This window comes from Condylura cristata, unplaced genomic scaffold, assembly GCF_000260355.1.
Source record: "Condylura cristata isolate star-nosed mole 26May11 unplaced genomic scaffold, ConCri1.0 scaffold00031, whole genome shotgun sequence".
NCBI classification, from domain to species: Eukaryota; Metazoa; Chordata; class Mammalia; order Eulipotyphla; family Talpidae; genus Condylura; species Condylura cristata.
This window is the reverse complement of record NW_004567132.1, coordinates 21,501,526-21,528,237: the sequence shown is the minus strand read 5'-3', so window position 1 is coordinate 21,528,237 and position 26,712 is coordinate 21,501,526. Positions and strand designations below refer to the sequence as shown.

Genomic DNA, 26,712 nt, shown 5'->3' with positions numbered 1-26,712 from the left:
CAGGTGCCCACCTGTAAGCATAATGAGTAATGCTAGTAGAGTCTTCATTGCGCCTGGTCTTTGATACTTGGTTTCATCCTCAGATCCTAAATTTATTTCCAGTTAGACATTTTAGACTCACATATGTGCCTACCCCAGGATCAGCTTTTCCCTTTCCTGCCTGGCCTTTAGTTTTCTGTCCTGGAATCTGATCTGTGCAGATTGTGAACTTGATTATTTTCTCTGAAATGCATCTATCACCAAGCTATAAAAGGATTGGTCTTACTTTCAGGCAGGGCTCAGCTACTCTATTGTCCTAACGCTTTATCTTACGGTCTTGTTCTATTACAATGGCCTCAAGTGAACCATATCCCAGTCATTCCTCACTTTGCTGTGCAGAGATAGGCTTGCATTTTTTTTTTTTCTGCTTCAGAGCCTATCACAAGTTCCTAAGTGCAGTCTAAGAAACTAACTGCCAACTATAAGTAACCATGAGGTACCATGAGGTAGTCAAGTCATTTTCTCTATTATTATTTCCATATACTTAACCCTACTTCACAATACTAGTTTCCTTTGTCTCATTCAACACCATTGTTACCCCAGAGACAGATGTTTTATTAAGTTCAGTTGGGACTAAGAAGGATCATACAGCTTCCCAATATCACAGGATTAGTAAGTACAACCAAGACTTAAACTCAGGCAGCCTAACTTCATAGCTCACGTGCTAACCACTCTGCTCCACATCCCTTCCCCAGCCTATGACAGATACATCCACAGCCCAAGGAAGCTATCAAGCAGTGCTAGACAAACTCTCCCATTTCATAGGTGTCTGCTGTCCCTAACCACAGAAATTAGGCTCTCCTAATTCTGTCACTATTCTTTTAAAATATCAAAGTACTATTTTAAAACGGCAACAGATGTTTCCTCACATCTTGTTCAATTACAGTCCATAAAAAGCAAATAAGGGCGTGAGAGCTATTTGAAAGCCACTTGTATAGTGTTTCTCTGACTCTTTCCGCTTCTGTTAACCACTTTTCTTAACTCAAATATGCTTCTAATAGATTTCTCTTTCCCTACACCATCTTCACTTTGTATTTGAAATGAAGGAAAATACTAAGGAGACAATATTCTTGAATTTTGATTTCCACTAACTGAAAGTTGTGCTGCCTCATACCTTATGGGAGAGCTATAAGATTGTCATGAAAAAGTAATTGCAGTGGCTCTGACAACTTACAGGATTACCTGAAGATTTCTGAGGCAACATGTTGTATGTTTCATTAGCATGGGGTATATACTCCAAGGAGTATTCAGCTTCAATAAAATGAAGCCAAATTTGACAAAAATGGGATTGTATGACTCAGCCAGACTATTTCAAGTGCAAGTACATGTCTTAAAAGGCTGAATTCTCATTATCCCTTCCCTTTCAGGTTTTCCCTTTACCCTTCTAACTAAACCCTGTGTGTTTAAGTATTCTATGTGGACATAAACTTTAAGATTTACTGTTTTATAGTATGTAAGATGTTAAGGGAACAGAGATGGCAGTCTTCCTTGAGCCAGGAAAGAATATGGCAGAAAATAAAGATTCATGATATCTGAAGTCTAATGAACTTAATAGGAGGTTATTGGTGACTAATGATTAAGAGTGAGGAAGAGGACACTTTTCAAATTCCTATCTGAATATATGGACTTGAGGCATCTGTGTTACATGTAACTGTCAAAAGAGGAGTTGAAATTGAGGAGTAAAAATCATATAGTAAAATATTAAAAACCACATGTTTGGTTATATTAGGTTCTTCCTGGTGGTTTAATAAGCAGTGTTCTATATACTATAGGTATATAATTTGTTACCAGATAGTGCCGTCTTCTGATCATATTCTTTACATCTTGTTTCTAAGAGGACTTAATAGAATGCTATAATAAATCACAGGAAGAAAGCCCAATAAATTTACTAAATTTTCAAGATCAAAATTTATGTTTCATAATCTAAGCATAACATCAAGAAACATCAATTATTCCCTGGACAGTCAAGGCAACTTCCTGTTCTGTTAATTAGCAATCCTTCACCTTGGTAATAATAGTGAACTTTCTAAGGACAAGTAGTAATAAAACAAAACACAAAAAACACACCACCCTGTCCTATGTAATTTGTAAGGGTTTGGTATATAGTTACAGAAGACAATTAAGACTTCATTGGGTATCATACATTAATCCATTTAAAAAGATGTATGTAGAAATAGACATAGATCCAGAACTGAATCTATTTCCAAAAGAACTCATTTATAATAAATTATAAATGGCAATTCATGGAATCCCAGTACAAAGTAAATAGTCTTTGGGTTACAAACAACCCAAGAGCCCTGGGACTCCAGGCTAAGCGTCATAGAAGTAAAGAATTAAGTAATGTTACTGATTGCAGGTTTCCTCCAACATCTGAAAGTATAACAAGTCTATTGTGATGTCATTATTTTGGGGGGGGGTCTGGCAATTCTATTACCATTAATTTATATGCAAAAATTTTTGAGCATCCCTAGATGCCCAAATAACCTATGAGATCATACTAAAAAGGAATGTTCCACTTTCAGATACCAAGGGAAACTTAGAGCTCAAAATGATTAGAAATCCCTGCAAAGGAACACAGTGCCTTTTGGGCCTAGGCTATTTTCATTTAATTATCTCAAGTCAAAGCTTATATCACTAATGATTTTGACAATGCGAAAATGTTTCCATAAATAAGGACTGAATCCATTTTGGCTCCTTGCAAAATCTTTTAGTGGGAGTAATTTAGTGGCTAACATAAAAACAGGCAGTATTTTAATGACGGTCATATAATACTCAGGCATGGGACAGTGTTTTAAGGGTTGAAATTTGTGATGGGAGAACGGACTGAAACAAATGCTTTAAGAAAGCTGGGAATTTTTCCTCTGCTTTATACTAAAGCAGTTATTTCCCCAAAAGGAGTCACAAATTATGTGCAGGGGTTAAAAAAGACTTTGCTACCAGTCATCCTTGCTGTTAATGAACGAGAAGTTAGAAACTCAGAGAAATGGAGCCTGTTATCTGTCAAGAACATTTCATGTTTAAAAAATTCCTTGATTCTTTGAAGAGCTATTTGATCTCCTTAGAAACTGATGCATTTGAAATATCTGCCTATGTTTCCCAGAATCCATATCACTAACACTTTTTAAAACCAAGAGCAATACCTCAAGCAAAGAATAGTGAGAAGGCTTAGCCAAATTGCCTCTTTCCACACTTTATGAATGTTTACCTGACAGCCAGAAAGACTATTTCTTTGTGGCAAACCATTTCAGTGTTCTAGTTGACTTGCTATTCCTCAAACATCACCAATGAAGTAAGCTAGAAAAACTGCATTCCTTTCTGTTAAGACAGTGGTGAGCATCAGGCAGCAAATTGACATATGCTAAGATGGTGCTCATGGCATTTTGCTTCCTCAGAATCAGCTGAGTGGTACAGGAAAGGAAACTTAACATTCCTAAGAGGTCACATGTTTAGACATAATTGTTTGACATGGTTTATAATGCAGATAAACCTGTACTTATATTTAAATTAATTTGTTTAAAACCTTTTGTTTTTACAATTACCCATCATAGCACTTTTTTTTTTTTTTTAGCTAAATGATTCTATAGTTACTCTAGTTTCCACAGCTAATTATTACAGACAAATTGTGGAGGTTTTGTGTGTGTGTGTGCGCCGATAATAACTGTTGCCAATTGATGAAATCATTAAGCAGAAATCATAGATATTATGAGTGCAAACTATTTGGACACTGATTTTAAATCAAGTAATAAAAATCACGTGCACATAACAAATATGGTGTCCATAGTGAAAATGACTATCATAACTTTGCTGTGATTTTTGCTGAAAACAAACAAAACAATGGTATTAGAATCCATACTCATCCATGACAACTGATAGCAAAGCTATTGTGTGGTAACTTGTATAGAGTTGGCTTAATCCCAGGCAAAATCCCATCTGTTTATAGAATCTTGAAGAGGAAGTGTCTGACAACTTTAAGTGGTGGGTCAGTCAAGACACCAAGGGGGGTAGTAAGGGTTTTGTTAAATTTCTGCAGGACTTACTTAAGCGATGCCAGGGAGTTAGCTGCTGCTCTGCTAACACTGAAGGCCACTTGTTAGGAAATCTGTATGTAATGGATCAAGATTAAGTTGGCAAAGGCCTTAGCCGCGAAACATGCAATCTAGTCAGACTAGAGAAAATAAATCTCCACAGCATTGCTGAGAAATTTACCAATTGGCTCTCAGGTAACTTTCTCAACTGGACAGATTTGTACCTTCCTTTTTAATTCATTTAGGTAGGTAGTAGCACTTCGAAGTCAGCCAGTCCACTGATTAACTGTCTTCATTTGCATTTTTTCAATTATAGGTAAGTAAACCTTGGGGACTCCCATGAAGGCTTAATTACAGTCAACAAATTTCCTAAATATGGCTTACTGCCATTTTTTTTCCTTCCCCTTAAAAGCAAAACAGTTTTGCTCAACCCAAATCAAGGCATTCTTGGTAACCTTGGCATTGTAAGGAAAAGTGGGAGTGTTGAGAAGTGTTGGTCCTGGGACAGTCAGGAACATACGCCTCAGCTCATGTAGGCTGGCCCTACCACTCTACTTCTCCTCTACCTAGAGATCTTTCTTCCAGCATTTCCTTCCCTTTTCCCATACTTCAGCACCCGCTGGCCTAGACACCTGCTCTGGGTTGTTCCCACATAATAACAAAACCACAAGATCATAAATACAACAGAAGCAGAAATGCAATTCTTCAGGAACCCGCCATACTTGGGGGATATGCCTGGCCAGTAATGTCACATAACATGCTGTGACTAACTGTTCATCCTGTCATTTCTGATTATAGCATCAGAACATTGGTGGAGACTCCTTTTTGCCTACTCTGTAGGACTCAGCAAAAGCGTCACCATGAATCTAGTATTCTTTTTTTTCTGACTAAGCAGTATCATTACTGGGAAGACAAATGTAAGACAGGCCATTATCCAAAACCCCAGAGAAATAGATCTTCCTAACGAAATCACAAAAGCCCCTAATGGAAACACCACAACCACAGGTACCTCACTGTATGGATGATAAAGTCTTTGTATCACCTTATGAATGCTTCCACCATCTGACCACTGAATGAAAAAAAGCCTGCGAGTGTCAAGGACCATGGGCAGAGGGGCCGCTTGCTAGAGGACGGGGCATGGAAAGTAAGCATAATCTGAAGGCTCTAGAAGATTATTTGCCATCTTTTCACTTCGAAGTTAACCATTATGGTACTTTAGGAATCATGTCATTCTGGTACTTTATATCGAAAAAAGTGAATACCCATAGTCAATTGGCCTCTTATCAGGTGTATGGAAATGGTCGAGACTTCTGTTGCAAGCTCTATTACTCTTCTCCTACAGTGATGTTCTGGGTGGACTCTGGACTCCAAGATTGAGTTCAAATTTTTATTGGTCTGATTACTCACTGTCCTATCTTTGGAAGTTTAACCTCCCATTCCTTATTTATTCCTTATTTAGGAAGTTTAACCTCCCATTCCTTATTTGTGAAGTATAAAGTAATTTTCAAAGATTAATAAGCATGAAATGAGCTAATGTCCTTAAAGCTAAGTGCCTGGCACTCTGTAGGTCCTTAAAAAATCTTATTACTACTGTAAATAGTCTTTCCTTACATCACCATTTTAGTTCAAAAAAGACTTCTAAGCATAAAGTCTGAATATTACATTGTTAATACCTGAGGGATAAAGACTTGGACATGTTAAGAGGGGGAAAGACACAAAATGATGTGTATCTTTTCTAAGACTACTGCATTCTGTAGATGGAGGACAAGGAAAGGCTCAAGATTCAGTGCAAGAAAATATTGGGGGTGTCAGCCTTTTACAGAGCCTACTCCCCAAGAAAGCATTAGTTTGCTTGGGAATGGAGAAAAAGTAATGGTAGAAAGTCTAGTGGCAGACAGAGGGATAACAAACATGTCTTGGAAGGTGATATTTAAGTAATTCTACCCAACCTCTTATAGGGCCTAAAATTTAAAAAAAAAAAAAAAATTCAGGCTTGCCTTTCACTTAAAATGTTTCTAGGTATTCTTATGCAGGAAGAAATTATCTGGCAAGTAGAACATTTTAACTTACCCAACTCTTACATTACTGTCAACCCAGTTAAGAATCCCTGCTACCTCACAAAATGGGGTCTCTTGGCTCAAGCAGGGTCCAGCACTAAATATCAAGCTCTTTCCTTTATCAAAATACAAATAGTTGGATTTTCCCAATTGTGTTACTAAAGTCTTTGACCTCTTTTTACAGACTGGGGTATTTTAAATCTTTAGTTTAGTCAAACCATCACACTTAGTCTGCCAATTCCAGGTAAGACTGGCCTATATTACCATCGTATCCTCTAAATTCATCAAAAGACTTAGCACTGACCTACATGCTCTTTAAGGTTATTTTATGTCTCATCCAACCAGCCTTCCAGAATCTCAGTATAGCAGTATAGCTGCCTTTAGCACTACTATGCCCGTATTAAAGGGCATAAAGAATGAATTCAAGATGATTAAAATTTAACATCTAAGGAAGGATACTACCTGGGCTTTGTCCTGTAAAGGCCAGTAGATAACAAGAAGTAGGACAGGCCCATTAAAACCAGTGGTCAACTGTAAAAAAAATAATTGTCAGTTCTCTGCTTGAACCCAGTAAGTGAAATGATTGTTGCAATTGCCACTATTTCTTCATTGGTACCATTAATGGGCACCTTGAGTTAATAACAGTTTTTTATTCACTGGTCTAGACATAATCTCCTAATAATTCTGAGTAGGTAGTTCAACAACTGAGGTGGAATCACAATACAGCAATACCTACCATAGGCCTTCTACCCTCTTCTATGAGCCCCTTAGACTATACTTTGATTCATCTCACTGGTATAATCATTGTTTTAAGAGTAGTATATTAATCTCATTTCTCTCAATTTTCTCTTCACTAAATTCATAATGATTTCTTGACTATAGTGTAAAAACTGAAATGTTAGATACATATGTAACCATATAAAATAATTCACTACACTCACCTAAAGCATCAGCTCACTATAGAATCAAAAATTAAGACAAGATGGTAATCATTATTCAAGGGTTCATAAGAGGGCCTCATATAATGCATGGTTTAAAACCAGCAATTTTAATTAAATTAGTTCAAAATGTGAGCAGTTGATCCATGGATTTTTATAACTGAACACATTCTTCTGTCTATCTTGAAACATTTTTGAGTAGATATAGAATTCTCTCCAAATCTTTCTTTCTCATCACTATTTCACACTGAGATGTAAACCCACTACCAATTTCATTACATTTTCAAGTAATTTCCAAAAGATAACTAGTAACACTCTCAGATTTAGATAGAGCTTTCAATCTTTAGCTTACACCAAGCTAAATGAATTGTAACAACTCAATCTTTAAGCTAAAGGTACCACACTTTATGATCTTTCAAGATAACTTATTTTCCAAAACCCTCCATACAGGAAAGAGAACAATCTAAGCTTCTGAAGACTCCTTATTTGATTCTGCCCCACAGTCCACAGAACTCCAACTCTTTATATTCCTTCCACCATTTTAGGTAAAAAACCTGGTTATCTTGTGTTACCTTTTTCTTTCTGACCCAGCATCCAGTCTGTTGTCATAGTCTATAAACAGCTTCTTGGTCTGACTAGGAGTATAGGTGGATATAGACGTGTGTGTGTGTGTGTGTGTGTGTTTTCCTATTTTTTTTGGCGGGGAGGGGAGGTGGCAACTGTAATCTCATTGTTTCCCATTTAATTCAGAAGAATTCAATTAATTAAAAAGAAACAGAATGCAGGAAACTGTTCTTGGATTCTACGGACCAGCTATGGAGTCCAGCTAAAAAGAAAAATGAAGGTTGTCACCCAAAGAACACAGGCAAAACCATTCTTGCAACATTAGCTCTCAGCACATGTTGAACTGCAGATGTCTTTCGTGATTTCAGCTCAATTGCTTGCAAGAATTAAGTAATTTGCAATTTTCCTTCAAAGCTTTTGTGTGCCTTTTTAGTTTGTCCTGGAGTTTTGATTTTGGCTATTTGTGAATACTACATCCTGGCCCTTTCCTTAGTATGTTCTCCAAAAGGATTAACTGTGCATAACCGCACAGTCCCATGTTGGGATTGGTGTACAATCAGTTGAATGGCATATTCTGAAAGTCAAGCTGCCTCTTAAATTGACCTGCAAGACTATCCTACAGATAAAAATTGACTAGTATATTTCATTAACTTTGGATATTTTCCAGATTCAAAGCACATTAAGGATCCCAACTACTGAGGTCTAACATATTACAGTCTTTAATCCTCATCCCATTCAAAAAAGCAAAACCGAACAACCACAAGTGATCCATCACTTTGTCCTCACTATCCCACAGATGAGCAATGTGACACTCAAAGAGAAGAAACTTGCCAGGCAGTACCATAGAACTGAGAAATGAATCTGATGACTTCAGTTCCTAGATTCACAACATTTACACATGTACCAGCACTAACTCATTCTGAGTAAAATAAGAACTGGTTCAGCAGAGAAGCCAGAATGCTTCCTCATGTTAAGTACCTGTGAGGGCTGGCCTGCTTTGGAACTTTATTCTGTTTGTCTCCGTTTGCTCCTGGAGTGACTGCACTTCAGGAAAAACAGTGCAATGAAAGCACCAGAGGGCTCTCTTCAACCTATTTCTTTGGTCTAACAAAGAAGCTCTGTGGCTGGACAACATATTGTCTGTTCCCTTGTAAAAGAGGTTGAGATATACAGGAAGCCTACCAAATCACAGATTAAAGGAATAAGTATTCTAAAAAGGCTAGAAATGTATAACAGTATTGCCAAAAATCATAGAAAAGTATTAGTGTGACTTTCAAAAGCAAATCTCAAATCTTTGAAATTGGAAAACTTCTTTGAAAAAAGTATTTCATAAACTTACAAGAAAACTACAACTTTTAGCCAGTGAACAGATATTAAAGCGCTGGAGAGAGTCTGATATGGTATCTTACCTTAACTAAAAATCATACTTAATATGAAAATGAAAGTTTCCTCAAGGAGGAGTCCCTATTAATCTAGTCTTTGACAAAGGTACATCACTTCCCTAATATGTAAAAGCCTCTATTTCTTGAACTGATATACTAAAAAAATACCAAGGAAATATTTCATTATGCCACACTTACCACTTTGAAAGAATGACCTGTTATATCAGAGTCACCACCAATGCTATTTAAAAAATGAGAGGTTACGAATCATATTCAATCTCTATCCACAACTTGCTTGAATTTAATGGCTTACCACCAGTACTAATTTTAGAAATATGGGGTTAATCAAAAACTCCATATGAGCTATTTGAGTCTCAAGAACACTATCCTAATAGTCTCTTTGCCTTATTTTCTAAACTTCTGTTGGTTCATCATATAAGTATTAAAAATATACAAAGAAAATAGCTAAATTAAGTATGTAATGAGAAGGTTTCTTTTTCACAAAGTGCTTTTCAAACAGCTGGCTTGTTTTACCCCCATACCTGTAAATTGAAGTCATTGTACCTTGTTTTAACTATAAATATTCTCATCAATGTCCTTAAATTGCTTTTTAAAAGTAGGCATGCCTCCTTCTCTAAGATAGAAAGATCTGTTTGGGGCAAATCGAGAAAATAGATGGATGAAAATATTTAAAATGTGCCTGAAGATTATCACCAAATGATACTGATGTAGGCTCCTTGTAGGTAATTGTAGCAACCTCCCCTTCTCCAGTTTTGATAACCAAATGTGACATTACCACATGAATCCCTGGGGTAGCGTGCACAGTTGTCCCCAGTTGAGAACCACAGTTACAGTGGAAATCATGACCTGAATACTAGAAAGTGCACATTCACGGCCTGATACCGGCCTGGAAATGGGCACTTGGCGAGATGACTGATCTGAAGCCATAGTATCTGACATCTTCCACCCTTCCAAAGGGGAGAAGTAAAATGTTCCAACTCAAATGGTAATACCACAGTTAGTCATCACTACAGGGGAAGGGAGATTGCCACAAGTACCTAGTGGTGAGAAGCCAGAGATGCTGCTAAACACCCCCATAGTGGGCAACACAATAAATCCTTCACGCTAAGTACTGTCGAGGCAGTTAGGTGGAACAAGCCAAAAATAGTTAAAAACCTGCAAGAGGATGGAAACTGCCTGTAACTGGGGACACTCTCACCATAGTCTTGGTAGCTGAGAGTAGGATAGCAGTTAACTAAGGCCTCTCCTCCCTTGTTTTCTTATTCCAGTATTTTTCAAAGAGTGACCTATGAATCATGTGTCTTAGGACCAGAATACATATTCCTGATGTCTTCTTAGACTGAGTTCAGTTCTACAGAGGCAGAGATCCAGAATTTGCATTTCCATTTGTTAACTGATTCTATTCTCAATTGATTCTTCTATAGTTGAAGTATGAGAACCAATTCAATTGTCTGTTGAAGACATTCCCTTCTGTATTTTTGAACTATCACCTCTCAGTAAGTGACTCCTCAATGACACCCAAATAAAATTAACTATTATCTCAGTAACAGGAGTTCTTAGTTGGTTGTTCACTGTTATATGCAATGTTCGATTGGGATAGACATAAAGAATACCTCATGATCAAAATGACTATCATTTTTTACATGAGAAGATAATATGTAATAAAACTAGCCACCCATATTCTGGGACTCTATATAAATATGTTACATACATTAACATATTCTAGTAACAATTCAATGAAATAATCTGATAGTTTTCTCATCTGAGGATCAGAAAAGTCAAGCAATTTGTTCAAGGTTACAGTGAGCATGAAAATTAATAATTTGTTTGTGTTCTCCTCAATGTAGAAGATACACAGGCAAAGCTCTCACCCATGCCTAACACTCCAGAGCGTTCAGATCCCTCATATGATAAAAGCACAAGAGTACCACGGAACCCTCTTTCTCTTTCCATTTTGCAAATGAAAAGAGGGAGCGTTAGCAGGTGGGCCAAACAGTGAACTTGAAACTGCAGGGGCTCCAGAGTTAACTAAAACTGTAGTTATTTGGTTGTTTTATCATATGCAGTTAAAATAAATTTCAGTAAAATATAAATGGTTTTATATACACTACCAATACTATCACCGGGCATTATTAATATAGTATACTTATGCAGTATCTCACATCTGAGTAGAGTTAAGATTTTAATCCATCATAACTTTCATGTAGGAAGTCAAGTGCAACCTATTTTCTATAACAGCCATGTTATTGTAGCCCCTTCTTAAATTCCTTTTTAAAACAACTTACTTTGTGATTAATTCAGCTCTTTCAAAAGAAATTCTGTTTCCATATTATTAAAGTCTACTTAATGTATCAGAAAATTTAACAAAGCAAATGACTAAAGCATTCTTTCCTTTTTTTTCCAGGAGTAAAGGTCAACATTTAGTAACATACGAAGGGGCAGTTTCATAGTTCTAAATTCCAAAGAACACAGAGCAGGTAAGGAAGATTTATCCTGTACTTAGAAACCTGGGGTTCCAATCATGTAACAGACAAGGGGGTGACCTGCATAGACAGTACAAATTCACTGGTAATATCCCCCAAACTACATTCTAAGGGCCTTGACGAACACTTAGTTCTCTAAACAACGGTGATACATTCTAGGTTACATATTAAGTCCTCCATTCCTCATAGGAAACACTCTTAATAATTTACTAACATACAATTCTTCCATCATCCTTTGAAGTGTTGTTAATACTCCAACTTACAAAACTACTCTGGGGATATTCTGAAAAAACTCAGAAGATACCAAACCCACATACTTTCTCCTTTGGAAATTACCTAGTGAAGAAAGGTTTCTGGTGATAAGCCCATTTATCTACCAGTTAACTAGAAAAACAAGTGCTTGCTTGATTTCTGGCACAAACATAAGGCAAACAATGCACTTTGAAATCAAGTACTTTTTTCATGTAGGAATAAATGATAGAATGTGACTTCAGAATCATTGGCTAGTATTTTATTTTCCTGTGTAATAACTTACTACAATGGAAAAAGGGATGGTAAAGAAAATCATGTATTAGGTCTGCAAAGAAGCAAGAAAAAGAACATTCAGACACATTCTCCAACCAAGTGGAGTCTACAGAGTAATGGGGACAGATAACTAAGGAAATTATTGCACTGCTTTGTAACTCTAGAAAAGATAGAGGGGACACAACAATGGGGTGTATCAAAGAGGCTTCCCGTCAGAAGTATGCTCTATCAACTACTAACTTAGGTTCTTTAAGTTCTTTAAGGAAGTTACTTAAAATCTCAACATCATTTCCCTAATATTTCTAGTAGCAATGACAGTATCTCCCCTACTGGATGGTTATGAAAGATTACATATTAAGGCCTCCATTCCTCATAGTAAATATTGATGAATGTGCAATTCTCCCATCATCCCGTTAAGTGGTGTCACTATCCCAACTTAAAAAACAAAGCTAAAGATCAGTGAAATAAAGATCACTGGCCAATGTGACCCAGATTGTAAAAGCAAAGTTGCTTTCCAAAGTCACAGCTCACATTCATACCTTGCTTTTTAATTTTAACATCTACCTTTTTAGAAAACAAGGTACTAACCAATTTCATTGTCAGATCGGACATAAAAACCTTGGATTCTTACTATTCTCTTAGCTTTTATTAAGATAAAATGCTAGCCTTGAGGTAATTTTGCTTGGCATATTAACTTAGAATCAAGGTAAGATTTGCATAGTTCAGTGTCACAGTAAAAACAGTTATGTAGCATTGGTAAGAAACATGCATAATGATTTTTTATATAAAGATCTTCATATTAACATTCCAAACTAATTGGCTCAATTAACGGCAGGCATTGATATCGTACCAGTCAACTACCTCTACAGTGTGAAAGTACCACTATGCCTGCAGAGAAAATGCTATAATTATCTGCAAAACAGATGAAGATGGAGGTAAAAACAAAGATGCCGGCAATTTGAGTAATAAACCCAAAACTGATCCTTGTTGCTATAATGTGAGGTCCATCTTCTCCCAGTGCTGGGCTCATTCTCATGTTGTAGTTAAAAGTAAAATACCTCTCTTGTGCCTCCCTCTATCTCTAAATACTTCTGTAACTGTCTACACAAGCTGATGGGCATAAGATAACACCTGCCATCCATGAAGAAAGGGTAAGGAAAAAAAATATATCATTTCTAAGTGAAATTCATGATTTCCAACTTAGATCATCTGGACTGGGCCCTATATTGGCATGAGAGCTTGATTTGGGAGTGGTAATACATTTAATTTTTCAATGAAGTGTGCTTACTGAAAAAATAGCCAAACAACTCAAGAATACCATCCAGAGACACACTGCTCTGTTGCTTCTATCCCTTCTCTTGGCACAACTTGGGAACCGCAGAACAACTTAGCACTAAATCTCATTAACTTCCTGTATTGGAACATGACAGTTAGACAAACGATGGTTCTTGTTTATAGCCTCATGCCTTTGCTTCAAGGAGATTTAATGCCACTACTTAGTAATTCTTTATATTTTAATAACTCCCATTCTTACAAAGTTCTTTTTTATATTTAACCAATCAAGCCACTTTGCTCAAGAAACTTGTTATATTATCTTTCAATCCTATCTTCTGTAAATCTTTTATTTTTAATACTTTTTTTTTTTTTTTTTTTTTTTTTTTTACTGAAACTTTTCTCCACAACCCAGAAACAGATTCAGTAGACTGTTCTGTTGCCTTGCAGAATCCTGGAAATTTGCTGTGCGTTGGAGATAGGGTAGGTAGCTAATTAGACTCTGAGAACATAATCTCCATGATCAGACTCAAGTAGAGTGCAACATAGCCAGGATTCTGCAGAAAATATCACCTCTTATATTAAACTTTCATTCTCCATAGGAGTGTCCACATCATGTTGTATAACTTTATTAGCACTGATACTTATTATAGCCTGTAACAGTAACTGCTGTGTACTTTCCCTGTACACATGTGCTTCCATAGGGCACAATTAATGTCACAGCTATAAACAATAAATATTTGAATTGTACCTTCAAAATTGTCTCTAATTCTAAAATACACACTAGGGACATCTGAGTGGGGGGAAAGGTGCCATCTTAGTCATTGTTTTACTTTTCTGAGACAAATATAATTTGATTATCTCAATTCTGTCAATAATCTAATTTTTATATGAGCACTTCTTTAGCTTTGGGGATGGGAAAGAATTGGTTCTGTGAGACCATTGCCTACTTTGATCATAGGACTTCATTTCTACACAGGCAAGTTTAATCTTTGAAAGTGATTTTCCTGAGATAATATACTCTCAATACAAGTATTTGTCATGATAGGAAATTAAGAGGCTTTCTACTGACTCAACTAAACCAAGTTACCTGCAATAAGTGATAAAGCAGTTTTATTTGTGGAACTCTAGTATGGTAGAAAAGGCCAGAATACTAAGGTGAAAGGAACTTGGATGACAAGAAACACAGCCCTCTAAGTGATGTGAAGTATACATACTGTAAATCATCTAGGAGTCTATAGCAATGCTTTAAAACATAAGCATTTTTTTCTTTGTCATGCCCAAATCAAAAATATTGATTTGCAAGAAGATTGGCATAGTCATGTTCTGTGTTATAAAATCTTTAAACATTGGGTTTTTGAGAGCAAAGAATCTCATCCAATTCCTGATTAGAAAATGAAGATACTACCCATTTGCTTCAAAAAGTGTCCTGCCACGCCCTCCTTGGTGCAATAGGTTAAAGTGCAGCACTATGATTTATACCACAAGTCCAATCTCCAACAAGGGAGATGACTCACGTGGTGCAACAGACCTCTCCTGAATTGTCCACTGCTTCCTCAGCAGTACATTTTAGTCTATCTACCTATTCTGCTCCCCACTCTGTCTCTGGTTATCTCTGGTTAATCCTCTCACCTCCTGCACCTTTGGCCTGTACCCTAGTTCTTATATGCATAAATAAATCTTTTTAAAAAAGCATCCTACTTAGATGAAATCTCATAGCTTATGGGCATTTTCATGCCAACCAACATTTCAAGACTATCAATCATACCTCCAACAAGAGAACCCCTTTCCACCTCAAAACATCTAAATATGTTATTGAGACTCGAGACCCTAATTACTTCCTTTTACTTATTTCTTTCCCAAGTTATGATCCATCATAAGACTGAGAAAAATGCATCCTAAGTATCCTTGTAACTCACTCACTTATAGCTACTCCAACTATTCTAAAGAGCTATTGCCTATATTGTAATGTAGGCTTCTCAGTAAGACTGAAGGGGCTCAGGAAAAGAATGGAATTGTATGGCAAGCAAGGACGTTTTGGGTTTAATACACACTAGGGCAAAGCAAAGATTTTTTTTTTTTTGCAACATGCACAGTTTTGCTAACTTGACATGTTTCCCTACCCTGCTCATTACAGCAACACAAATCAAAACCACCCTTGCAAAATGAGTTGAAGGCTCAGATTTTTCTGTCTTCCCAGTACAATCAATCATGTCCTGGACCACTGTGGTATTTATTAGCTGTTTGATACTTACTTCTGCTGCCTATAAGCTGAGATTTGGCATTATCTAAGCTCTCAAAGAAATTACATATTCCTCAAGGGAAGAAGCCTCATTGTACAGGTCTTTTAACCCCTTAGCAGATAACTCAGTATCGGGCAATTCCCTAAACAAATGCTTCCAAACACAGGGGAGTTACTTAATACTTGATTAAGTGATTTTGATTTCTGTAACCCAATGAGACCTAGTTCCATTATCTAATTCATAATATTTTTAAGTCCTTAATTATAAAACACAAAAATTATGGATTTAAAAAAGTCAGTCTTGTAAATCAACACTTCGCTAAGTATCATGGCCTCTGTTTTTCAGGTATCATAACATTTAAAAGATGTAACAGGTTAACAAAATGTCCAGGTTAACCCTGGTGGTGCCGCAGGTTAAAGCACAGCACTAAGAAGCTAAAATCCATTTCCGCATGAGTTCGAGTCCCGCCTGCCCCGGAGGTGACCACATGGCGTGGCAGACCTCTCCTGAACCGCCCGCTGCTCCCCTCAGCAATGTACTTCAATGATCTGCCTGTTCTGCTCCCCACTCTGTCGCTGGTGAATCTTCTCACTGCCCCTGCACCTCTGGCTTGCACCCCAGTTCTTTATGCATAAATAAATGAATCTTTAAAAAAGAGAGATCCTACTTTATCTACCATTAACCAAATAGCTCCATATCAGATACATTTTAAAACCTACTTTGGAAAGTCAACTTTTTTCATGTTTGAGTAACTGAACATCTCACACCAAACTTTTCCTTAAACCATTTCACCAGAAATATATGATAAAACCATAAAAGTTTATAACAGGGATGCTTTATGATACATATTTCCCATCATCTGTCCTATTAAGAAGAAGAAACTGAGCCCCATGAGATAATAATTCAGTTACCCAATGAGTCAGCGATACTGCATGACAAGTGCAGAACCCAGATTAATGCAACTCGTTACACTCCAGTATTTCCTTCACCACACAGTATATGTATGTATTTTCAAATTATAATTTTCATACATACAAAATGGATAGGAAGCACTATACACCACTGTCAATGAGACGTGCACATGAGAATAAACAAGTGCATGCACAATGCATTCCATGAGACTCTCTGAGTTTGCACAAGCGTACAACACAACTGTTCTTAACTCACGAAGTTTAAAGATGACTGTTCCAAAGCTTTGTAAAATATGAGCATTTCTTACCTGGCAGCTGTATGAGGGGTTGATAAAAGAAATTAAAAAACTTGAGCTATGATTAGACAGCAGATTTTTCTGACACTAAATGCTTCCAGAGTACAGCACGTCATGGATGGTAGGCCAGACACTTGAAAGGGATCACCCACCATCCAAGACTCTGACAGTTACTCACATTGTGATATTAAGTTTCCTGCAGGTAACAGCACCTCTATCTTCCTATTGGCCTGTTATAGCTCTTTTTTTCTCCTATTGGACCTGAAAATGCTATTATTACAGTCATTTTATCAGGTTAGGAAGCTTAGGTGAGACAAATAAATTTAGAAGTTGCACATTAACAGCCCCAGAAAACAAAAAGGGTTATATCATCCATAGTGCTTTTGAGCTGTTAAGGAGGAGTGGACTGACATATAACACAAACCTACTAAAAGAGAAAAGACTCGTCCTTTTAAGATGTCCCCAACTCTCCAACACAAGTATCTATACACACAGTTGACTAGGGCTATATATACACTTTTAAAATATGAATGATACCCTCTTAACACATTTATAATACCCATGACCCATATCAAGGTGCTTGCATCCCACTCCATGGAAATAAAGTCTCACATTCTAGTATCAATCCCTTTTAAACACACCCACCCTGATGCTTCAACATCTGTTAAAGATTTAGCTACTTCCATGAACTTCCTTTGCCCTTTTACATAAAAGCTCACATCTTGACAGTTTTAATAGGTACCAGGAGAGAACAAGGAAAGTGAAGAAAAATGCTCATTCCAGTTGATCTTTTCTTTCTAAATACCAAGGCATATAAAAGAATTAATCAGTAATAATAGAAACCCTAATGAAACAAAGAATAGCAGCTTTTCACTGCTCTGAGAAACCAAAAAAATCCTACAAAACAGAGTCAGTGTTATAACATGCAACAACAAAGATAGCAAATTGGTTGAGATGCCTTGAAATGGCTGCATCTTTAGTCTTGCAACACCAGTGAATCTTTGTACTTAAATGAATATTGTTAACATTTTGCATTAGAAAATTATCATTTGCTTGTTTACCTCAAAACCATGTTTGATGATAACCCTTATGATCAGTGTTTTTACAATTTCCCCCCCCACCCACACACACAAATTTAGAAGTGCTTACTGATTCTCTGGACCAACATCAATAAGGATATTCTCTGATCATGAGATCTTTCAAATGAAAAAGAGTGTTTTTCTAACTAGCCTTTCTTAGAAAAGCTCACCAAGGACTAGAGAATGGATTCATTCCACATTTGTGATGACTTTCAGTCCCAATGGGAAGAAAGACTGAGGAATAGAGGAATGAAATTATCATGTTCACTTCTCAAGTTTAGATCATGCTTGAAGAGTATCTGGGCTGTGAAATTCCCACATGAAGAATAAATAAAGTAGGTCTTTTACCCAAAGTTGGTTAATTAATAAAGATGACTTGATTAGGCATATCTTTACTTCTGTGAGTCAACACCATCACCCCTGCTTCAGAGTTAATGTTCAAAACAAGAGATTACATGAGAAATCAAAGTTACTCACCATGGAGGAATCACTGCTTCCACTCCCGATTGGAGCTCCCTCAGCACAGGTTGGGAGGTGGGTAGAAAGTTGACTAGCCCTGCCCCCATCTATGACATCACAATCTACCTCATAAAAGGTAGTGAAAGTGCTCTGAATTCCTGTCTGATTTCCGAGAGATACAGAAAAGAGAAAGTGAGAGAGAGAGCAAGAGAAAAAAAAAAAAAAAAAACGTAGCCTATTGGGAAGGGGTTAGGGATTTGGAAGAGGGTAGGGTACTTGGGAGAAAGAGGCATATGAAGGAATTAGGTGCTGAAGGAGATATGCATTTGTAGGCCTTAGTGATATTAAGCAACCCAGCCATTTGGGTCCTCATTAGCTCTCTTGAACAGATAAATGGAACATCCCCAAGAAGGAGGTTGAAGAAACACCCTGCCTTGTCAGGCATTATAAGGGACAATTGCACTGGGGCTGGAAGGGGATGACTCTCCCCTATGTAAAGCAGGAAGTTCACCAAGAGAGAAAGCAAGGGCTGCAGCTCTTAAAGCCTGGAACAGTACACAGTATGTGGGGATCTCAGATGTCTTTCTCGAAAGTTCCATTGCCCTGCTGTGTGGCCTTCGTTAACTCCTCTGGCTCTGCACATCCATCCAGTACATGTTACTAAAGGGATACTTACCTCTTTCAGTGAGCTTGTTGAAGAACACTAATGCATTCATTGTTGCTAGAACTGCAACTCTTTTCATTCTTCCTTTTTGCACCCAAGGGTGGGGTTGTGTGACAGGCACAATTAAAAAGATAAGCCAATAACCAATGCCTATTTTACCTTAGTCTTACAGTTTTATCTTTGACATAAAATATTACTGACAATCTTGAAGTTTGTCTGTGTGCACCAAATATATACATGGTTAAGTAGGAACCATCAGATTGAAGAAAAAGTCAAATGGCAAGATTGCTTACAATCATTAGGTCCCTTGCCCTGCCACTCTCAGAGGTCAAGCTTAAGTGACCCAGTGATGACAACTGAACATTTTTGTCACGTGCAGGTAGTTATAGCTTCGTTTAACCTCTAAGTCCAATTCTTTTGGGAAATCAGGCAACATAGGAGAATAATGTGACAGCCTTAGATTTTTTTTTTTTTCCCACACAGGGAAATTTACAAGAAAAAAACATGTATTGCTTAAAGTCCTTGCTTGGGTATTATAACACAGCAAAAAGAAAGGGTGATACTGAAAAGCCGGCAGGTTATGAAACCATCCACAAGAAGCCAGGCCTTTAACTGCCCAGTGGAATATATGAAAAGCGAGTATTTCTTTTTCTGTAGCATTTCAATAAAATACAAGCTTGTGTTAATAGCTTCAGGGTAAAACCCAATGTCTGTTTCTGTATTTAGATAAACAAAATTCCTAATTTGGGTTTTTTTTTCTTATACTTTAAGCCAGTATAGTTTTATTTTGAGTCCTGTTCAGTTCACTATATCATTATTTAAATAATCGGAATTTAAAATTAAGCAATTGCCCAATTAGAGCAACTTGAAAGACAGAAGGTACTAAGTTTGGCAAAGGTACTTCCATCTTTTACTTCAAAATAACTATTAAAGACATTTTTAAGAAGTCTTTATGGGACTTAAAGATAGAGTAGACAAAAAAATCTACCACAAGAAAATGATTATTTTTTCATATAGTTGGCTTTCTTATCAGAGAAAGCAGTGATACACTGCATGTTTTTCTTGCCATGTTATCCAGTTTTTATTCTCAGTATTCTAGATAAAAATTAATTTCTACATTCAATGAATTTCTTTGTGTGTGTATTTTCATAATGACTCCATGAAGTCTGATTTTCTCTGAGCTTACACTTATTGGGCCATTGACTAGTTGGCTTATCCTTACTTCTTTATGCTCTATAACAATCCCATTTGTTTTAGAAAATAGGCATCTACTGATTTTTCCACTATAGGGGATGTGGAATTCATTAACCATTATTTCTAAGTTTCAAAAATGATTACTATATATTAAAAACGGTGCCATCTAAGCTCATACAAAATGTAAAGGTCATTAAGATCAAGATACAATTGTCCATTCTTCCAACAAACACCTTAATATTGTTTCTACCCAATAACAGAAACTTCTGCCAACATTAAGATACTAAAATGAAAATGGACCTCTTATCAAATATTGGAAGAAAAAAAAATTGGACTTAGATTATAATTAGTTGGTATTTCTTGTAAGTTTTCTATGACTGTTTATTTGGAAATGGAGCACAACTTCAGGAACCCAATGCAAAACTAGGCTGCATCAAAAGGATGCAGAGTGCTGAACTGTGCTGACTTTTTAGGTGAATTGAATATGATTGATTTTGATGTTTTTATTTATGAAATTAGTTGAAATAAAGCTTTCTTTGACACAGGATGAAATGCCAGCGTCAGATAACTTCAACTCTTCTTAGGATTAAGTTGACATCATTCGTGAAAGTCTTACTGAAATTATGGATTTGATGTATACTTCCATGAAGGCTCATCAATGGATGAGTTAGTCTTTCAAGAGAAGATATGGAACGATTGCAAGATACTGGGAATGATTACAAGATATTGGTCAAGAGATCTTATTATTGAAGTAATGATTATAATTTTACTCTCACTAGAAAGATACAAGGCTAGTTTCAGTATTTGTTCATTAAAGTATTATTTTCTACAAGATTCTTAGTACAAAGATCAAGAAAGGTTAGGTGGAAGAGTTTGTATAGGCCACAAGAATCCATGGATTTTATTTATATAGTGATTCATCATGGAAGACATTATCAGTAGTTGGCAAGTAATTTGATCAAAATGATATTGAAGATAAATATCTCAGCAAAAGATCATTCCACTAGTATTGATAGCAAAACATTTGAATTTGGAGTTCAAGATAAAAAAAAGATCATGTGTTAAGATTAGTTTACGATGTGTCACACATAAATAGGAGCCATAGACTTAAGACTATGTGATTACTAGAAGATGGCACTAACTGGAATATTAATCTGCAAAAGGAAACAGATTAAAGAAGTCAAAGAGACAGGTTGGGCAGACCTGACACAAAATCTAGACAAAGTTCCTGTTAATTTCATTATGTATAAGGCTGCTGCATTAATGAAGGTATTCAGAGAAAAGCAATAAGACATAGTATTAACAATTAAAGAAAAGATTAACATTAAATTAGGAAAGCTTGCCTTAAAGAAATCAGGATTAGGATGGAATATTTGAAATATACTTATTGACCAGAAGGAAAATGACTGTTCAAGAGAGTGAGACAATGTGTTCTGAAGCAATAAAAGGAAATCTGAACTAAGAACAATCCACAATCCACATTGCCCATCCAGAAGCCTTTCCTATTTATAAGATACATGGGCCATAGAAAAGCACATAATTCTCTTCTAAGGACTGTGATCAAAGCCAGATTTTATAAATCATTTAAATTAGTCTGGAGAAAGCATTTGACAAAATCTGCAGGGATAGAATGAAGACGATAGTTAAGATGAACACATAATTATTTCTAGAATGTAGTAAATCAAGAAAAACAGTGAATACACAGATAACCATCAACAGACACCCATTATTCCAGCTGAGAATGCTAAAACTGAGAAACTAAATTGAAAAAAAAAAAAAAAAAAAAAAAAAACTGCACCACCTAATAAAAGCACAATGGACAGGAAAAAAATACCCTTTATCCATGGCACTTGTTTGCTAATAGAGATAAAGGATTTTGCCCTCATTCAGTGACTATCTAGCACTATGTCCTTTCTATAGTTGGATGTAACAGAAATGTTGGATTCAATGAATCAGAAAATATCCTTATGTGAACAAGAAATGTAGGCAACATATGGGAACTTTTTTTTTTTTTAGAAAAATACTGTCAAAATTTTATCAAATTCAGTACAGAATAAAAAAATCCTGGTTCAGTTTTACTATAGAATCTCATTCATTTTGGGGTATCAGACATAGGAAAATTGTACAAAACTAATCATGAAATTCCCATTTAATATTTGATATATGGTTTTAAAGTTTCTTTTGAAAATAAAAATTTATATTTTATTTCATCAACTTGTTCACATTTTGCTTTCAGTCTTCGGATATGTCCAAGTAGGAACAAGAAAAATAGTAGAATGGGTTTATAACTGATTCAAAAATATTTCTTAACTTCAGTGGACAAATCCAAGAAAAACAAGAAAGTGGGACTAAACAACAGATACTGTTCTGAAGTAAAGGTATACATTCAATGATTTAACTTCCTCTAATTGGTTCAACAGAGGCAACAGCTGGATTTGCTCTTACATATCCAGAACTAGTTGAAAATGGGGGCAGGGAGCTTCTGAACTACTATAGACATTAATTATTTAAAACATAATAATGATCATCTTAAAATGCATCAGACAATTATCACATAAACAATATCTCAAGATTAGAATATATCTCATGAAAAACTTAAACCTATTTAAAATTATTTAAATAATTTTAATTAGGTTTACATCTGTTCCATGTGTATAAAAAGATACAAGCAATCATTGCCCCTCATCAAGTCACCTATTTGCCTAAATGTCCAAGTTTTCACAAAAAGTTATTGATTGGCTATCAAATAATCCTAGAATATTATCTGAGCCTAATAATTACAATAATTAAGGTGTGATTACTTGTACTCTCACTTTAAGAGGCTTTGATATCTTGGAAAATTTGTAAAATCCAAAGTTTGTTGATTAAATGACAGGTAGTGGCATTGATACTAGTAAGCTGGAACTATTAAACCTTCTGCAATAAGGCCCTCAAACAAAAATAGACATTAATTTCACATATTCAGGTGGTACAATCAAATCAATTCTTTTAGTGTATCAAATACAGACCGATCTATGTGTCCAGTTAAAGAAAAAAAGTTACTGGTTGGGTTTAGGTCTCAGCTTTGTTATAATAAAGTCTGTTTTCTCATTTCAGAATGAACAAATTAGACTGAGAAGTTTTTTCCTATTCATAAAGCATCTGATAACCAACTGCTTTCATTTCATTCTATTATCTGGTTATTATCACCACCACAGAGTATATAACTGAGGAGCTATTTCTTATAACAGAGCATTTATAGGTTCCTTTGCACAAGACTATGTGCTTTCAAAGAGACAGTCCATACAAGTGTGGTGTGACAGATAAAAAGCTCCCCATGATACCCGACACCCACAGCTATTGTATTTCCCATTTTTTTCCCCAAAAATGATAGCCTGAGTTTGCTTACATCACCTTTGTAAAGGAGAATGAATTAGCATGGAAATAAACAGTTAAGCATTATTTCTCTTTCAAGGTTTGCTTAACTTGGGTTGTATAAAATTTTGTAACAGTGTAGACTTACATGAAGGTTAGCTAAGTCTATGTAGGAATAAAATTTTACATTGGAATATAGAGTTCTATTTAGTTTCATTTGTAATTGGTATTGTTCTATTATCATGACAAATCAGTACTGGCTTTGGGGGGATTGAATTATGCAATCCATCTTAGTAGCAAATAATGTACAAAGAACAGATTTTCTGCAAGTGATAAATACCTATTTAATGTTCTTATTGTTTCAAAGTATCTGTACTATTCATTCTAGTTTGTATTCTTAAGTTTGTTTTACTATTTCTGTCTAGCTGAAGTCTCTTATTCTCCCTAGAGCAAAGTCCTTTAAACCCTAATACTCTGAAATTTCTATGGAATTGCCACAAATTCACTGAAGACATACCTTTTTATATCAATTGAGGCAATGAAATGTATTCCAAACCCAAATTCCAATATCAGGTAAGTCAGATTTTTTTTTTCCATTACACTATACTTTCATCAGTGGAGATAATCAATAATTGACAATAGATGGAAGGTTAAAAAAGACTTCCACAAAAAGCTTACTTGGAACAATGCTTATTTCTATAACTATTTCAGCCCATTACAGAATACTGGCACTGTTTTTTTTCTACAGAGGGGATATGGAACTTTCCAAATAAAATATAATTCTAATCTCAAAAATAAAAACAAAATCTCTACCTGTATACCCATACACAGACATATGCATATATATATATATATAAATAAAATTGTACAAACAGATTCCACATTTCACATTTTGTTTCCCTAAATTATGTTGGATCACATAGATCATATTTGTCAAGCGTTACCTTAGTTTTTCATTGCTACTTACTAGATGGATAGGATACACATGTCAGATCAAATGCATTTGGAGTGTGCACACACACATAATCTTTGATTATATACAAATGTATCTTTTACATTGGGATTTATTCCAGTGTCTGTAGGACATTGGGATTTATGCCAAAGTTAGGTAGGATTGATTTAGAGATTATCAGATTTCAATATTTTATCAGTGTCCAATTTATTAACACGAGTAATCCTGTTGACTTTGTGTCCTATTTTTTAATGATGTAAAACACATATTAAGTGTAGCTATTATTGGCTCATACTCCAATTTTCTTTCACCAATTCAAAACCCTCTAGTGCTGTAAATTATAGTTGCTCACCTTGTCAGATTTTTCTCAATAACCCAAATGATAGGGGTTCAAATTTGGAAAGAGAAGATTTAAATGGCAAAGACCAAAAGTGTACGTTAGGCCACATTACTCAATCTCTCACAAATAGGTCAGTGTTCTGTTCAATCAGTCTGAAGAACGAACATTCCTCACCTTCAAACTCTGTTCCTATATTTTGTTAGTGTGAAAATGGCACTAATGTGCCATAAAGCCTATAACAATTTGTAGGGCTCAGCTGTAAGTTACATCAGCGTCCCTCCATCTCTGACCTGAACATCACCTCCCTGTTCAGAGAAGAATTACTGCTTTTTTTGTCCTCACTTCATTGTTCTAAGGGGGCTCCTATTGTATTTGAAAAATACCACTTTTTATTTTAATTCAGTTATTTTCAAAATGTTTGATGTTAGTATACTACATGGGAAAAATCCTACCTTACTGTCTCTAATCTTATTTGGAATAATGTACCATGCATAAATCTTTGGGTACCAAAGATAAAGGCTATGGTCTGGTTTTATCTCTCTGATCCATGTGCACAGCTGTTTTTAAATTTAAAAGTGCTGATGACATCCTCTGAAACCTAGTGAATAAAAATTAATGGAAAACATGACATCAGATATAATTTCCATATCATTGCATAGGAACTTATTTGTATTAAACATATATTTACATTATACGAAAAAAAAAATAGCTCAACTTTCCTCCCATGATTCCTCTATTAGAAAGCTGTCCTATCTGAAGGATATTAGGCCTATGCTAAACTTCCTTATGATATGCTATGGTTAGTTGTCTCTCTCTCTCTTTTTTGTTTTTAATTCATGCTGCTTTCTCCCTTTCGCTGTCTCTATCAATATTCTTTTTTGCAAAAAAACACAATCTGGTTTGAGATTAAATAAACATTGAATTAAACAGTTAGTTTATAGATTAATGATGTATTTTTCTGCATTTTCATTTCCTCTTTCACTCTTGCATTTATTATTTCCACTTGCACTATTACACTTCTATCACTGTTAGTTTCTAAACTCATTCTCTTTCCCATCCCCCACACCGCAACCAAGTTGAGATTAATTTGTTCACAAATGTATCTTCTACTTCCATATTTATTAGAATGGCAAATTTTGACTGTTTAAGCCAATGACTTTAAAAATTAGCTAAGTTTACTTGCCAGCAGAAAACGAGTGGTGCTCCTTAGAGAGCAGGTGTGAATGGGCACAGGCTGGCATATATCCTGGCTGCTATGTTTCTCTAGTTTACATCAGGACTCACCAAGGACTTTTATACCTACTAGCCCTCATAACCTACTGAAATCTTCTGCTCAACCTCTCAAGTCAAAGGCAGATATAACAGAAGCTGCCTTTTCCAGTATGTACACATAGAACCACATGAAACATATACATGCTGACATGGCATATATTGTGCACATGTACAGTTTATTTAACATGTCATCATGCTAGTACTATAAAAACATGGCTCTAGTTCTGAAATCCAAACCATTAGTTTCTTGGCAAAGTTAAAACAATCTATCCAATGACTTCTATTTCAGTACAAACTTTTGACTTCTGACAAACCAACTTCTGGGAGCTTGGTGTATTTCAAAGAAGAAGCCACAGTTTTGAATCCATGTATATACATATATACATAGGCAAAAAGAGGGGAAGATTCTCATATGTATTTTTTTTTCTTTTTTGATTGCACACTAAGTTACTTCTGAAAAATGCAGCAAATTTTCATGCCAGACAACAGGATTCAAGGGGCCCTAAGTGTGGGTGCACTTTCTTGGCAAAATCATTGAAAGTTTGTGTTTATGGGGTCTCACATTCTTGACTTTCAGAACTTTGGAGGTGGCCATTTGTGGCTATTTTGAAAACATTTTTTTTTTTTTCCATTCATCATCAG

General features: G+C 35.8%; 1 protein-coding gene across 3 annotated transcripts in view; it reads right to left on the bottom strand.

Moving 5' to 3' along the window:
• Positions 1-26,712, bottom strand: part of CTNNA2 (catenin (cadherin-associated protein), alpha 2) — a 1,016,972-nt gene that overhangs the window by 4,840 nt on the left and 985,420 nt on the right. For 2 of the 3 annotated variants that reach the window (XM_012731478.1, XM_012731477.1), the window contains exon 18: positions 18,313-18,456. The exons of the other annotated variant lie outside the window; for it this stretch is intronic. In XM_012731478.1, the coding sequence (XP_012586932.1) occupies positions 18,313-18,456 (144 nt within the window). The remainder of the gene's footprint in view (positions 1-18,312; positions 18,457-26,712) is intronic. 3 annotated transcript variants of the gene reach the window in all.